We start from the raw sequence: 14,415 nt of genomic DNA on the forward strand, positions 1-14,415 counted from the left end.
TTTACACAAAGCGTCCAACAATGTCACACTGTGGGTGGTTATACAATTTGTAATATTTATGACTAGGCTTAAGCTGAAGTAACATACTCTATTTAAATTCGCCTACAGACTTCAAGGCTTAAAGCACATGCCTTATTTTAAAATTGGGTTTATTTCAAATTATTGCATTTAACTTATACAGTAGCAAAATGTCTCGACAGCACTTTCCCACTGGCTTTGATAAACTTTATTTACAATTATGTTCAAGTTTCAGTAGGAACTGTACAACTCATCTCCTCCCACAGCCATCATACTCGCCAGAAAGCAGGGTCAAAGGTGGTAGGAGAGTGTCAAGGCGGGAGTTAGAGGCCCCTCTGACTCCCTGGTGTAGGGACAGAAACCGCTAAATTGCTACAGAGGACTTCGGAGGTGGTCTCTTCATATGTCACACTCCAACAGCGCCCCCGTTGGACAGACAAGGGGAACATCTTTTTCTTAATCCAATCAGCTTTTTTTTTTTTTTTTTTTCTCCTTTTTTTCCAAGAAAAATTTCAGAACAAACATTTTTGAATCCATATTGGTCGAGGTTCCTTTGAGACACTAGACTTCCTTCACTTTGCCGTTCTGAGCGGACCCGTTTCCATGAGCCAGAGTACCGTTCTCTAGGTGCTTGCTGCCGGCTGCCATGGGACTTTCGGCCTTGACGCCGTTCTGGTGCGACACCGGCTTGGGCAGCCGCTTGCCCCTGATGTAGGCCTGGATCCAGAAGTTGGAGAAGAGCACAAAGAAGACGGTACCATAGATCCAGATGAGGTGGATGAAGAGAGGGACTTGGTAGTCACACTTCTTCATGAAGTAGTACTGGGAGACGTGAACAGACACCAGTACAAACTGGATCTGAGGTGGAGAGAGAGGTGTGAGTATCTCAAACATCTGAAGCAGCATCTGCATGGTAAAACCCTCAGGTCGGGTCCAAAGGCTAAACATCCTGCAACGAACGGAACCTGAAATGCAGCATTCACTCTGTAAAATCTTAACTTTTCACATCTATCAGTGTCAACTGCAAGTTTATGGTTACATACCAGTTGAATTGCTGTCATGTACTTTTTCCACCAGAGGAATTTCTGGAAACGGGGACCGGCGGCAGAAAGACCGTAGTAGAAGTACATAATGACATGGACCGCCGCGTTTACCATGGCATGGAAGGAGCCCATTCCCCCTGCAGTAAGTATTAAAAACATGCAAATAGTATAGTTCTCACATTCAGATGAGCAGCCCTGACTGTCTCTGGCCTTCTGGGTGGACAGCAGGAAAAGAGGTGACCAGGGACCTGCAGGCCCCCCAGGTCTGGGGGACAGAGGCCTGGACTTCAGCCAGCAGAATGTCAATCATTCCTGGAAGTGAATTTGGAATTTTTCTACCCATTATAAATTGCAGGATGAATAAAGACCAGGCCTCATGGGAGGGAGGGGGGTGACCCGGCTGCAGACAAGGGGATGGTGTTAGTATCCCATTGGTCAGCAGAGTCATTACAGGTGAGGGGGTGTGGGATTTAGGAAGTCCAAAGCTGCTCTGACTTTTCAACTCACTAAACAGGTTTAGCCACTTAACACCAACCCAAACAAGACCGTTTCCAAGGATACGGCATGGTGAGGTAGATTCCAACGCTGTTATGCCACAAGTTACTCAGTTGGAAAAGAGTTAAAATTTGGAACAGCAGTCGGCATCTACCCTTTGCTAATATAGTCTTTGCTTACCTGAGAGAGCCACTTCATTACAACCCTGATTCTTAACATAATCAGAGTAATTAAAGGAACAGTCATGCAAAACGTGCTCATGCATGGGAGGCAGAAGCAAAAGCTGTACAGCTTCAGACATGCTGCTTGTGTAACAAGACCAACGCTTTTAGCATGCGATTGACATTTCCATCCATCCATTTTCTGCAACTGCTTGTCCTATTCAGGGTTGCGAGGAGTCCAGAGCCTATGGGCACAAGGCAGGGAACAACCCAGGATGGGGCGCCAACCCATCGCAGGGCACAAGGCAGGGAACAACCCAGGATGGGGCGCCAACCCATCGCAGGGCACAAGGCAGGGAACAACCCAGGATGGGGCGTCAACCCATCGCAGGGCACAAGGCAGGGAACAACCCAGGATGGGGCGTCAACCCATCGCAGGGCACAAGGCAGGGAACAACCCAGGATGGGGCGTCAACCCATCGCAGGGCACAAGGCAGGGAACAACCCAGGATGGGGCACCAACCCATCGCAGGGCACAAGGCAGGGAACAACCCAGGATGGGGCGCCAACCCATCGCAGGGCACAAGGCAGGGAACAACCCAGGATGGGGCGTCAACCCATCGCAGGGCACAAGGCAGGGAACAACCCAGGATGGGGCGTCAACCCATCGCAGGGCACAAGGCAGGGAACAACCCAGGATGGGATTGGCAACTCCAATTTATCTCAGCATGTTTTTGGACTGTGGGGGGGAAATAGTATACGGCAGAAATGCCATCACGACATGGGGAGGACACGCACACGCAGAAGGGTGTGTCCGGGGGTGTGAGGCGACTGCTTACCACTGCACCACCCTGACTGACATTTATACAGTTACTCTCCCGGAGAATTCTGGGTTTTTTGGCAGTGCCTCTCTGGAGATCCTGCAGTCTTTGGGTTGCAAGCCCATGCCCCAACCACTCAGCTAACCAGCACTTCCCAACCATCCCGGTTCACAGCACTAAAACTTACCAGGTGCCAAGGTGACCCCCCACCACCAGGTCCAGGGCATAAAGGAATGATGGAAGATGTGCAGGAATGTGATCTGGCTGTGCTTCTTGCGCAGTACAAAGAACACCTGAGAAAATGCAACCCGAACAGTCACCACTGGGGGGCAGCACACAGCAAGACCCAAACTCTATATGTCAACATATATAGGACCTAAGAATGATGTTCTAAGATTAATACATACCGTGTCCATAAGTTCAATGAATTTTGAAAAATAAAACAACCAGGCCACTCGAACCATCTGCATGGGGGGAGGGGGAGAGAAGTAGATCATGCATTTTACTACAGTCCGACCCAAACACTGTAGAAGGTGAATCATAAAGCCAAAATGACAAACACGTGCCACTTACTCTGAGTGCCTCAGGACTGTCTGAATAATCACAAATGTCACATCTCCAGGTGTAGGTGGTTGCCCATCCAGACATCATGAACTAGGAAGGGAGACGTTAATCATGCATATCTGTACTGCCGACTCACTCGGTCCAGATGCCTGTGATGTGCAAGATGTCGTCACGCTCGGCCGTTTAATCGCAACGATGGAAATGCTCGTCTATGTTCACATATAACCCACTGTCGACTAGCTGTGAGATCTAAAATTCTCAGAAAGACGTCATGTCCTTTACACAATTCTGCAAACTGGAAGATTTACATTTCAGCCAGTTTATATATAAAAAAAAAAAAAAAAAAAAAAAAAACTGGAGCAGAGTAACGCGGACACTGTACCGTTGAGTCGGAGGCAGTGTTCACGCGGCGGGGTCTGTCAGGGTCTCACCTCGTACACAATAAATGCGTTGAGAACCACCATTGAAAAGTTATAGATTATCATGGCCGACGTGAGCTGGAACGGCTTGCGGTTGGCCATCAGGCGAGGCCCAGCGTAGAGCACAAAGAGCAGGTACCCCAAGAGGATGAGGGTCATCTGCACAGGGCTCTGCATCAGGGGGTAGTCCTTCACCCGGCCATCTGGGAGCAGGTGAGTCAAATAAATCAGCAGTTCCTCCACAATCCACAACAGAGAAGTAGCAGCCAGTGACTAGAACAGGAGTCATACCAGTTCTCCGTAGAAGGTACTCGTAGAACTTCATAATGTTGGATCCCACTTCAAGTAGCATTTTGAAGGCAGTCTAGGACACACAGGACAGTCTGAAACCCTGAAACAAGGAGTGAGGAGAGGTCGAGTTAATGCATCACCAGAGGATGTCGTCAGAGAGCATTAAACGTTGCTTTACAAGGCAGGAGGCATCCAGCACGTCCACAAGCTAATCAAGTGTCAAAACAGGCGCCAGTTACAGGTATCAGGTTCTGTACACAAAGCCAGTGCAGACCAAGCCCTTCTCTGGGTTTGGCAAAGAGCGAGCCCCTTGAACACTTCCTACAAATGGCAGAGGAACGGATCAAAGTCCTGTGTCACACCGAAAATGACCAAAGTCACAGGAACGAGACCGTCGCAGCAGCACAAGCAAACCTCATCCTGCGAGAACAGAAAGGATCACACTGGCAGAATGAGGAGGAATATCTTAGCGACAGACCATCCAGTGAGTGCAGAGGGCACTGCATGTCAGCCATCATGCAACTCTGAGCTAATCTTACAATCATTATTTGATAATTACTCACGACTGAGTAGCAAGTCATAACCCAACCAGTTTAAATTTCAGACTGATACCTTATCAGAAGAGTGAATTGCCTCCCAAAAGGCAGTTAGATCTTTGTGTTAAAAGTGTACATCAGCACAGCTGCTACCACAGCAAAACAAATACTATCCCCACGTAATGGGATCAGCGAGCAGCCTAACCCAACCCAGAGGGAAGCAGGTATGCAGGCGTGTCTGATTCACTGTGGTGGTTAGAAAAAGCAGCCAAGCTCAAGGGCTGGGGCTCATAGTGGGCAGAGCCTGGATTACGGCAAGACCACTTAAGCGTCTCAAACTGCAGTCCCATAGGCCTACTGGTAACAAGCTGGAATATTCCATGCAATCAGAGTCCAGCCCAAAACGGCAGAGCGCACTAAAAGACGTACCGCTGTGTCTCAACAGGCCTGGCCGGTCGCCTCTCGCCTACACCATAGTAACCTGGCAACTCCAGAAGTTGACAGACGGGTTCACCGGCAAAATATCATAAACTGCTGGAAAATATTGTCTCAACCGAGTCCATGATTGTGGAAAAGCTGGCCCAGTTTAAGAAGCCAGGTCACTTCCCAGTTCTTTGCTGAGGCCAGATTTACACACACAAGGAGTATGGCGACGTGGGGGGGTGGCCACAGGTCAGAAAGCACAGCGGGGGGAGCCGCCCAAGGTAAACAGGAGTAACGGCACACTTGGGAGGACCGTCGCAGGGCAGGAAGACTCCATGTCAGAGGTAGGGCCCCCTGCTGGGCATCCTAGGCGTTGCGTTCTGCCTGCAGAAGCTGTGCGTCACTGAGCGTGCAACAGAAGAGGGTGGTCAAACTGAGCTCCAACACATCCCACACTCATCATCTCGGCACCGGACACCACCTGCCCTCTCCCCATCTGAGAAACGAGCACGATACTCACTGAAACGTGTGGAAAGCTGGTGCTGCCTGGCATGTGCCAAGCCCCCCTCCAAAAAACAATATGTGGGCAGGTCCACAAGGCCTGCAATGGATCAGCAGTTAATCCATGCAGATGGACAGGAGGAGCAGGTCCTTGGACACTGGGCAGCTTTGTGTCGAGGGAATAGCCGGCCGTCTTGTCCACCCTCACACCCAGCGCAACACGTCCAGGGGGAGAATTGGCGGGGGGGGGGTACATGGCCTCGCCCCACTCAATGGGCCAGTAAGAGCATCCCCAAGGATTACATCTACAGAGAGGACATGGCACACACTGGAGCAGGTGATGCAGATGTAAGGAGACAAGGCAGCATTTGAAGCTGAAGATCACAGCGCCACCAACAGGCCTGGATGTAAAAGTCCCAAAGAAAATTCTACTTGTCTCCTGGGATGGTTAAGAGGCACCACAGACCATTAATCTGGATGAGGTGTGACACTGCGGGGTTACAGTACAGCTAACAGTGAAATCTCATCAGTGATGCTGCCTGTAGTTCCAACGTCAAACTCCAAGTCGCGTCCCGCTGGTCTGACCCTCCAAAGCTGCACTAACTAGGAAGCGAGCAGGGAAAATGGAGCACGACTGTGCGTGCTGGCCAGAGACACTGCCACGGCCGTAACGATACACAGCCGGCCCTGCGAGGAACACGGCGTCATTATGCAGGAATCCAAGGAGTGGCTGCAAGTCAGCTGACCCTCACACAGCTCTCATTAGAGGCTCGAGTTCAGAACGCCCCGCTGGGAGGACGCGCTCTGCTCCTGCCCAAGGCACAGGCCCAGATCCCAAGCGGCAGCTCGCAGAGGCACTAACCGCTATAGGCGCCACAGCAGAGCAGACAGCTGCGGCACGTGGGAAATGTGCAGCCCTATAAACTCAGAAACCCTCCTGCAGCAGCACACGGATGTAACACGCGAGAGTGACTCACTGATCCATCACGAGCCCATTGAGGCGCCACCCTGAGCAGCTCGGCCCCCACGACCAGCAGACGCGCTGAACGCCGGCTTTCTGTGACACAGGCAATGAACCCATCCGACAAGTTTACACTATCCACAGCGGCGGAAAGAGACTGTCAATGAATCACTAGCGACACACACACACACAGAGTCAGAGTAACATATTCCAGAAATGGCCACCCAACTTAGAATAAAACCTGCACTAAGCAGAAACTGCTTCAGACACCCGAACCACAAAACCAGCTGCTAGTTACAAGCTACTGAATAATCTGAAAGGAACAGGCTGCCAAAGGTCTGGGCGGTGATGCCAGAAAGGGCAGCTCTCCAAAGCCACACTCACCTCCGTATTCCCTTCTGCTCTAGAGCCCCAGTGCTGCGAGAGGCTGCTCTCCTGTGCCGACTGTCCACAGAGAAAGAGAGAGTGACTCTGACTGGTACTGTCGCCCTCTGAGCCTCCACCCTGCCTAACACAAAGTGGATGAATAACTAGTTCAGAGAGAAAGAAAGAGAGGGGGAGAGGAGAGAGAGAGAGGGAGAGAGAGAAACGGAAGGGAGGAGTGCAAGAGAATGTGTGCGAGTGACGGAAAGGGCGCAGCAAACAAAAAGGCCATGGCACCCTCCCCAATTTAAACATGCATGCAGAGTGGGCAGACTGACCCCCGCCCACTCCATCGCCGGGTCTAGAGCTCAAGCCCCACCCCACTGCTGATACCCCACCCCCGCTCAGCAGAGATTGGCTTGTGCTTATATAGGTAGAGAGTGTTCTGCCCACTTGGCTTTCAGAGACGGGAGGGGTAACAACTCAGCAGCAAGAAATCAGCAGCAAACGTTATCATGAAGAGCTCCATTGTTTGGGAACAGCCAGATTTGTTGAGGAGGGGAAAAACGGCAACGAGACAAATATCGCTTTCACGGGAGCCGGGAAAACGTTACACTGCACTCCCGCTGACAAACGTATAGAAAGTTACCCATCGTTCGGAGGACTGGTGTTTACTGTAGCTGACGGGGTTCAGGGTGATAGTCAGACACCCAACAATTAACTGAAGACATGAACATTAACGCTCAGCACAGATGTGCAGATACGCCCAGCCCGGCCTGTCTGCTTTGGTTTAAATCACCACCAAACGGAAGCCGGCCATTGTGCAGCGTGAGGTGCTCCGCAGAGCGAGCAGGGGCACGAGAGAAAGATGTTGCAGCAGAAGATGGGTTTCACTAGAAGCCAGCGGAACCGGTCTGACTTGACCCTCCCGCATAACCAGAGGGTGAACCGCAGAGGCCCGGGATGACACAGCCCTGCCTGCCGAGTGGGGAGCCCCGAGCAGAAACGGCAGCTATCCAGGGGCCCGAGAGAAGCCCCCTTGAAACCAGTGTGGGGGCCCATTCACACTGCTGCAGTAATGCCCCCCCCAAGCCAAATCAGGTACGAAAAACATTTCCGTTTTAACGGCAATGAAGTTCCACCTGACAAAACACCCACACACTGCTTCTCAAATTAGAAACATGCAGTTTATTTCAACATGGAGAAATATCCCAGCGTCAACAGCAGCCTGAGTGCTTCTCAGCCCGGGCCGGTTTAACTTGCTGCCACTTCAAATAAGTTAGATTCACATTTGTGCACGAGGAAGGCTTCCCCCCCCCACGCGACAGCGCGATAAATCAGCCATAAAACCTTTCGCAAATCACTGAACGGCAGCTCAGGCAGATTTAGGCCACAAATCTGGCGTCACACTTAAGAGCAGCGTGAACACGGCCCAGCATTTAGGGGCGCGGACGGGGGCACCGATCCGGACATGAACCAGCAGCACATGGTTCCGACCGAGAAGCAGCCCTGATACACCTGGAAACATCAAGCAGGAAGGGATACTGACGGCGCTTCATTCCGATGGGTGTAATCACTCACGGCGGCCTGCAGGACACAAAACCAGCCCTTATATAAACATTCATACATACTCTTCGATCCAGAGGAAGGAGAACAGGACAGACCAACAGTACCAGCTACCGCCACTTGGCACATTAACCTGTGGAGTCCCCCCACCCCCCCGCACGTGCTGCAATTTCCTTCTGGTAGAAACACAGGCAGCATATCAGGGGCCACCTACAATGATGGGGGGGGGGGGGTAAATGAGGCGTTACCCCCCCTGAAATACAGGGCTTCCTCTCAGGGGGGCAAGCAAACTGCATCCTTAACACTTTATGGTGGGTCACCTGACAGGCGATTCAGCCCCAGACGCCCAAGCTGCCCCCCAGCCTGGCTACGCCGAGGTACCCCAAGTGGTAGGAATGCAGCCGGGCTGCTCCCTCTAAGCCTTCCCCAGACAAGGGGGGGGGCAGCTGAAGACAGAGGGAACGGTTCCCGAATGAAACCGCCCAGACTGGGCCAGCCGCTCTGCTGAATACCGCGGCACCAGGTTCCAGCCGCACCCTAGGCTTCCCGAGACCCCCCCGCTTTCAGATGGGAATTCACACCCCCACCACACAGACACACCTAAGCATATGGGAGTGACACCCTGGGAGGTGCCTGAACAGCTGAGGAGCCTCACTGCAGCAGAAGGTTCCGCCCCACCAGCAGGTCCTCCTGGGTTGTCCCCCTGCCTCTTTGGATCCATACACAACCGTGCAGAACAGAGACGGTCACCATTTACTAAGACTTAACACTCTCCAGTTACCAGGGCCTTTGTGCTCTGGGCCACCTTGTAAGACTATCCCAGGCGGCTCCACACAGCATTCCTGGATAACTGGAAGGCGGGGTGGAGGCCGTCTGACTCACCCGCCAACCGCAGAGAAAACGCACTTCCTTACGTGCAACACTGGTCAAAGGGCACAAAAACAGGACCCTAGCAGGCTGCAGCCTATAGGGGGCGCTCACCAACCTAATCCTTCAGCCACCTGATGCAGGTCCTCTGCTAGGATATGGGTGCAGTACAGTCTCGAAAACCATACCATCCATCACAGACCAGTGTTCCCAATTCCAGTCCAGCACCCATCAGCCTGGTTAGCAGACTAGGAATGGGAAGGGCCGGGTTGAATTTCAGCGAGTAAACGGTCTGCAGTGACACCGTCACAGATACTGAACCACATCAACACACAGACGTGGCAGATCAGACTGACTGCAGGTGTGATCGGCCGACTGCCCGCACAACACACAAGCCCCCCAAAAAAGGGTTTCACACTTATCAAAGCTGGCGGTCTCACTTTACCACAGGGTCGTATACTGTGACCCACTGCAACATCAAAGAAATCGCATTCTCCCTTTTTAACATTTCCACACATTTGCAATAGATGTCAACATACCTCACATTTCAAAGTTCTGCTTTCAAGCACAGAGTCTTGGGCAACCTAGAGCCTCAATCCGCCCACAACACCAAGGGGTGGGGGGGGGAAGACACATGCACTCATACTCTCTGACCTGCTTGTGCTTCAGCAAGTCAACTGAAACTTCAACCATGACGACAGAGCCTGCCATCTGCTACCCCCCATCCTGCACCGGGGCAGCCCGCGTTGACTCCCGCCCTGGGCTGGAGGCTCACTGGTACAAAGACGTTATATTTGAGTCCAGCTGAGCCATAGCTTCCAGCATTCGTCTTTCACAGAGAGCAACCTGTTCCTTCACGGGTTTAAATGTGCTGGCCGTTGTGGTTTCTGACTAAATTAAATAAAGTAAATCCGTCTCCATTCCTGTTTAATGGGAAAACTGGGGGAACTGGGAGCTGAAGGCTGGACCTCGTGACCACAGATATCCAACTGATCTAATTTCCCCATTTCCAGCTAAATGAAAAGCATGCAAGATCCCACACAGAGGTGGCGGGGAAATACCCACACTGGCCGCGCAGCAGACAGCCAACCTCCACACGGCAGCAGCAAAGGCTGTTCAGGTCCAAACCAGGTATCGCCGGGCCACAAATTAACTGCCTGGTCATCACATTCAGGGAATTCTCGGCATCGTACCACATGACACCGCCAATTAAATAACCTTACGCTCATTTAGCATTAACAAACACAACCACTGTGTTCAGCTGTACAGTATTTCCGTACCCAACACCCCAACACAGCAGCGTGTTTGGGCCATAAGCTGCCAGACGGATGGGTCAGCGCTGCCCTGCAGAGTGCCACGAGCCCCCCCACGAGACCCCCACGCACTAAGGGCCCTTTCACAGAATGCCGCTGGAGCTGTCCGAGGAAACAAAGTGTTCATTTACCTCCCCCCCCCCTTTTTTTTTTAATTAAAGGGGCATTTGGAATAACCATGCATCTCGCTGTGTGGATGAAGCCTGCCCCCACCCCCCAAACGGGACAACAGAAGACAAAGGATTCTTGGTGTCTGTGACCTTGCTGACAGGCGTCAAAATGCAGTGGGAAGCATCAGAATACAGATGCCTTAGTTTTAGCTTAACGCTAAAAACGCTGAAGTGGGACCAGCTTCTCTGCAAACACACGGGCCTCGGATCAAACCCAGCAGCAGTGAGCCTCCCCCAAGTCAGCTACCATCCGGTACCAGACACTCAGTACTCACACAAACTACCCTATTTATAGATCTGGGGCGGCTGTGACATACTCCGCCGAACAGTACAAGGTGGACACCGTGGCAGTGTTTATATTCCAGTGTCATGCCACACTTTCACTAGGGGGCAGCAGCCTTACGCAACATGCCGCACATCTTGCTAAAGGCACCACAGTGACAAGTGTCACCATACAAGAGTGGCACATTGACACCAAACGAGGCCCTTCCCTCCAAGCCATCACAGAGCGCGAATCAGGCAGCCTTTCATACATACATGCAACAGTCGAGCTAAATCAACCCGTTCCATGAGTTCAAAATCTAGTGTCAATTTAAAACTGGCTTAACACTGCACTAGCTGACAATTCAGAAATGCTTAACAGGAACCTAAACAAGCTAGCAGAAGGGAATGCATTTTATGGCAACCACATCTGACGTGCAAGTGCGCCACCTTATGGTTGGGAGGGTTAGGTGTTTGAACTCCACTGCAGCCCGATGGATTGGCAGCCAGAGCCTTGGATTCAAGGCTTCAAATCCAGACACCGAGAGCACATCAGCAACCAGCCATCAACCTTCTGTGTGACTGGCCTCTCGCTCATGCAGACTGGACGCCATGTAAGCCAGTATACAAAGTAACCAGGAACTGAAAGTGTAAGTGACCTCCAGGTCATCTCTAATCAAAGATGAAAGGCAGCAGGAACAATCCGAGTGAAACCGCCCAGAGCTCAGCGGCTGAAGCTGGAGAAAGAAAACCAAAGTTACAGGAAGAGCAAACAAGCCCAAAGAAACCCCCTCCTTTCAGGCAGAGCTCAGCAGTCACACATCCTGCAGGCTGCCCACCCACCCCAGGCAAACACGGGCTCCGCCTGCCGACAGACTGCTGCCCAGCTACGGCTACAGGAAGCAGCGGCTCAGCCTCTACTCAATGTGCTGCTTCTGCTTTAAGGAGTTAACCGACATTTATGTATTCCTGTGCAGAACACTTGTCTGGACAGTATTTTGATTTATATATATTTATATATATATTTTTTTTTTTTGGGGGGGGGGGGGGAGTTGAGCCAAGATGCCCGCAGATCAGAATTACTATTAAAAAGAAACGCAGTGCATTTATATCCTCATGTGCCCCCCGTTTGCCATTAGTTTAAACTTAAATGAACGTTAAAATCCGTCAAAAAAAAGACCTATTCAAGGTCACGCGCTTTTAAAGCGTCCCGACCTTAAATGACGCAAAATGCGCACAGCTGCACTTCAGAAACGCCGGATCGTAACGCGCAGAGATGCGCCCGCAACGCAACGCAACGCAACGCCAATGACGCTGCAAGCAACAGCTTTCCGCTGCTGTGGAAAATAACATACAAAAAACGCAATTAAATGATAGACCGTTTTCTTTTTTGCGTACCGACTACTAAATAAAGCTACGAAAGTTGAGGGGAGGAAAAACAAAAACTTTTATCAGTCCAAAGTGATTGAATTTACATAATAAAGCAGCTTTAAACAAATATACAAATACTGAGCAAGCGGCGTGACGGCAGCAGCGGCCGGTTTCCGCGGCCGCTCAGGCTGTTTAAAGGGACGCAGGTCGCTCCATTTTGGGGCGAACAAGCCGCGACTGGCGGCATTGAAACAGGCGAAGCTGCCCGAAACGCTTCAGCGCTACAATTCATGCTTTAGTGGCGGAAAAAAAAGCGGAAGCGGGATACCCACCTCAGAGGCACATACAGGGCAGGGAAGGCTGAAGAGGAAATAACATGAAGCCCGCTCGCTTTTTCTGACGTGCAGCCTCCTCCCACATCCGAGAAGCCACCATTCCGGGGCTTATGAGCGCGCAGAGCCGGCCCTTCGGCGAAGGCGGGTCCGGCCCACGCCAAGCTGCACCCGGAGACGCCTTTCCCAGTATTATGGGCTCCATCGTTCCCTAAACGGACCTGTCAGTACAGTCATAAAGGAGCAACATGTGTGCGATGACAGGAATGAAGGAGGCGTCGGACTCCCCACCTCCACATCCTTACGGGCATCTCTCCAGTTTCTGTAGCCTGCAGTTTTACTGCGTAATAATATCCGTCGATTTGCCTTCCTCTGGATGTCGGCTAAGACCATCCGAACACTGTACTATTCTCATGTTAAAACTTATTAGATCATAACCTGGACTTATGTTGATATTTGTTATCATTTTTCAAACTTTTGAAAAAAATGTATAATTCATGAATCGTACCGTAAACAGATGTCTTTAGTTCCAGACGTGCCTTTGATGGCATTACAGTAACTGGCAGCCGACCGCACGATCACCATGGCTTTGGATATTGGGCCTAATCCCAGCTTAAGATGTTCTAATTGATTTCTGCGTTATTGGCATTATTTAACACGCGAGAATTAGTTTTAAGAAATATATTAATCCATTTAATGTAATTATTATGGAAGATTGCCACCCCAAATTAATTAACCCTTACATTACTTGTGATTTTTACAGGGAGCTGCACTAGGAAGGCGCACTGCCAAAAGCAACAAGCACAGATATGATCACCAAACAAGATAAGATAAAGTGTTTTGTTGGTAAATCGATCATCACAGTTGTTTCATAACACTATCTGGAATTCTAAATAACCATCTAATCAGTCTACCTTTCATCTCCACAGTCTGTCTTCCCCACACAACCTGGACGTAACAATGTATATTTCGAATGTTGCGTCAAAGGCTTTGCCTGACGTGGCTCCTTAAATGATGAAGTGTGAGTCCAGATATTCGGGCTTGTCCATGTCAGGGAGGATGATGTCTAACGTCCTGAACTAACACTTATACTGTATGGGCTGCGTTTAATGTGCCTAACAAGCGTTTCTCTCTCCAGCATCCTGCAGCACCTATTATGAAACCGTTTGAAGGAGTTACAGGATGATCCAAGAAGACAATGTAGAGAAGAATGAGAAGGGAGCGATCATCCCTCGCATGAGGCAAAGGAGGAGAAGAGCAAGTCAAAACCGTAACGCTTTCCTCTTCTCTGTTTGTTCTGTGTCCTGCGAGCTGAGGAGGAGGCTTCCATATGGAAGAGCACAGCATTAGACATGGTGTCTGAAGGGCAGGGTGCCGTCTTGGATGGGTGGGCAGTGTGGGTTGTCTGGCCACCTGTAAGACAGAATCGTCTGCACTGTGTCCGGTGCCACAGAACAGGTGTGATCCAGACCAAAAATGTATGTTGTGACTCCCCATGCAGAAGCATGGTTTGTTCTTGTGAATGTGTAGCAATTCGTTTATCCTTTATGTTCCATAAAAGCATTTCTGTCCTGTTCTATAATATCATCTCTTCCAATACATTCTGTTCTGTTATATTATACGTTGCATTGATTAGTTTGCCTCATCATATACATTGTACTGTTTTTCATGTGCTTATAATAAAGGTATTTGTATCCATCCATCTATCTATTTCCCAAACCGCTTATCCTACTGGGTCGCGGGGGGGCCGGAGCCTATCCCGGAAGCAATGGGCACGAGGCAGGGAACAACCCAGGATGGGGGGCCAGCCCATCGCAGGGCACACTCACACACCAGTCACTCGCACATGCACACCTACGGGCTATTTAGCAACTCCAATTAGCCTCAGCATGTTTTTGGACTGTGGGGGGAAACCGGAGTACCCGGAGGAAACCCCACG

General features: G+C 50.7%; 1 protein-coding gene and 1 long non-coding RNA gene across 5 annotated transcripts; one reads left to right on the top strand and one right to left on the bottom strand.

The window, feature by feature from the left end:
* Positions 1–132: 132 nt before the first annotated feature.
* On the bottom strand, positions 133–12,606 carry elovl1a (ELOVL fatty acid elongase 1a). 4 transcript variants are annotated; one of them, XM_048989766.1, is made up of 8 exons: positions 12,477–12,606; positions 3,813–3,912; positions 3,534–3,724; positions 3,112–3,192; positions 2,946–3,002; positions 2,726–2,831; positions 1,062–1,201; positions 133–876 (listed from the first exon to the last, which is right to left on the bottom strand). In XM_048989766.1, the coding sequence occupies exons 2-8, from the start codon at positions 3,871–3,873 to the stop codon at positions 580–582; spliced, it is 933 nt and encodes a 310-aa protein (XP_048845723.1). In that variant the 5' UTR covers positions 3,874–3,912; positions 12,477–12,606; the 3' UTR covers positions 133–579. The 4 variants fall into 4 exon arrangements, with proteins under 4 accessions (XP_048845723.1, XP_048845722.1, XP_048845725.1 ...); XM_048989765.1 differs by lacking the exon at positions 12,477–12,606 and adding an exon at positions 6,618–6,879; XM_048989768.1 differs by lacking the exon at positions 12,477–12,606 and adding an exon at positions 6,618–6,876 and having other exon boundaries at positions 1,062–1,198.
* Positions 12,607–12,681: 75 nt separating this feature from the next.
* On the top strand, positions 12,682–14,178 carry LOC125716924 (uncharacterized). The gene is made up of 3 exons (XR_007384437.1): positions 12,682–12,820; positions 13,240–13,322; positions 13,615–14,178. It is a non-coding gene; the product is annotated as an uncharacterized LOC125716924 (long non-coding RNA).
* The last annotated feature ends 237 nt before the right edge of the window (positions 14,179–14,415 follow it).

The sequence above is a fragment of the Brienomyrus brachyistius genome, chromosome 21 (genome assembly GCF_023856365.1).
Source record: "Brienomyrus brachyistius isolate T26 chromosome 21, BBRACH_0.4, whole genome shotgun sequence".
NCBI classification, from domain to species: Eukaryota; Metazoa; Chordata; class Actinopteri; order Osteoglossiformes; family Mormyridae; genus Brienomyrus; species Brienomyrus brachyistius.

Coding starts and splice junctions, on each gene's coding strand:
- elovl1a (XM_048989766.1), bottom strand. CDS start 3,873: ATGCTACTTGAAGTGGGATCCAACATTATGAAGTTCTACGAGTACCTT. Junction 2,832..2,945: donor TCATTGAACTTATGGACACG/GTATGTATTAAT, acceptor GCATTTTCTCAG/GTGTTCTTTGTACTGCGCAA. Junction 1,202..2,725: donor GGGGGTCACCTTGGCACCTG/GTAAGTTTTAGT, acceptor TAATACTTACTG/CAGGGGGAATGGGCTCCTTC.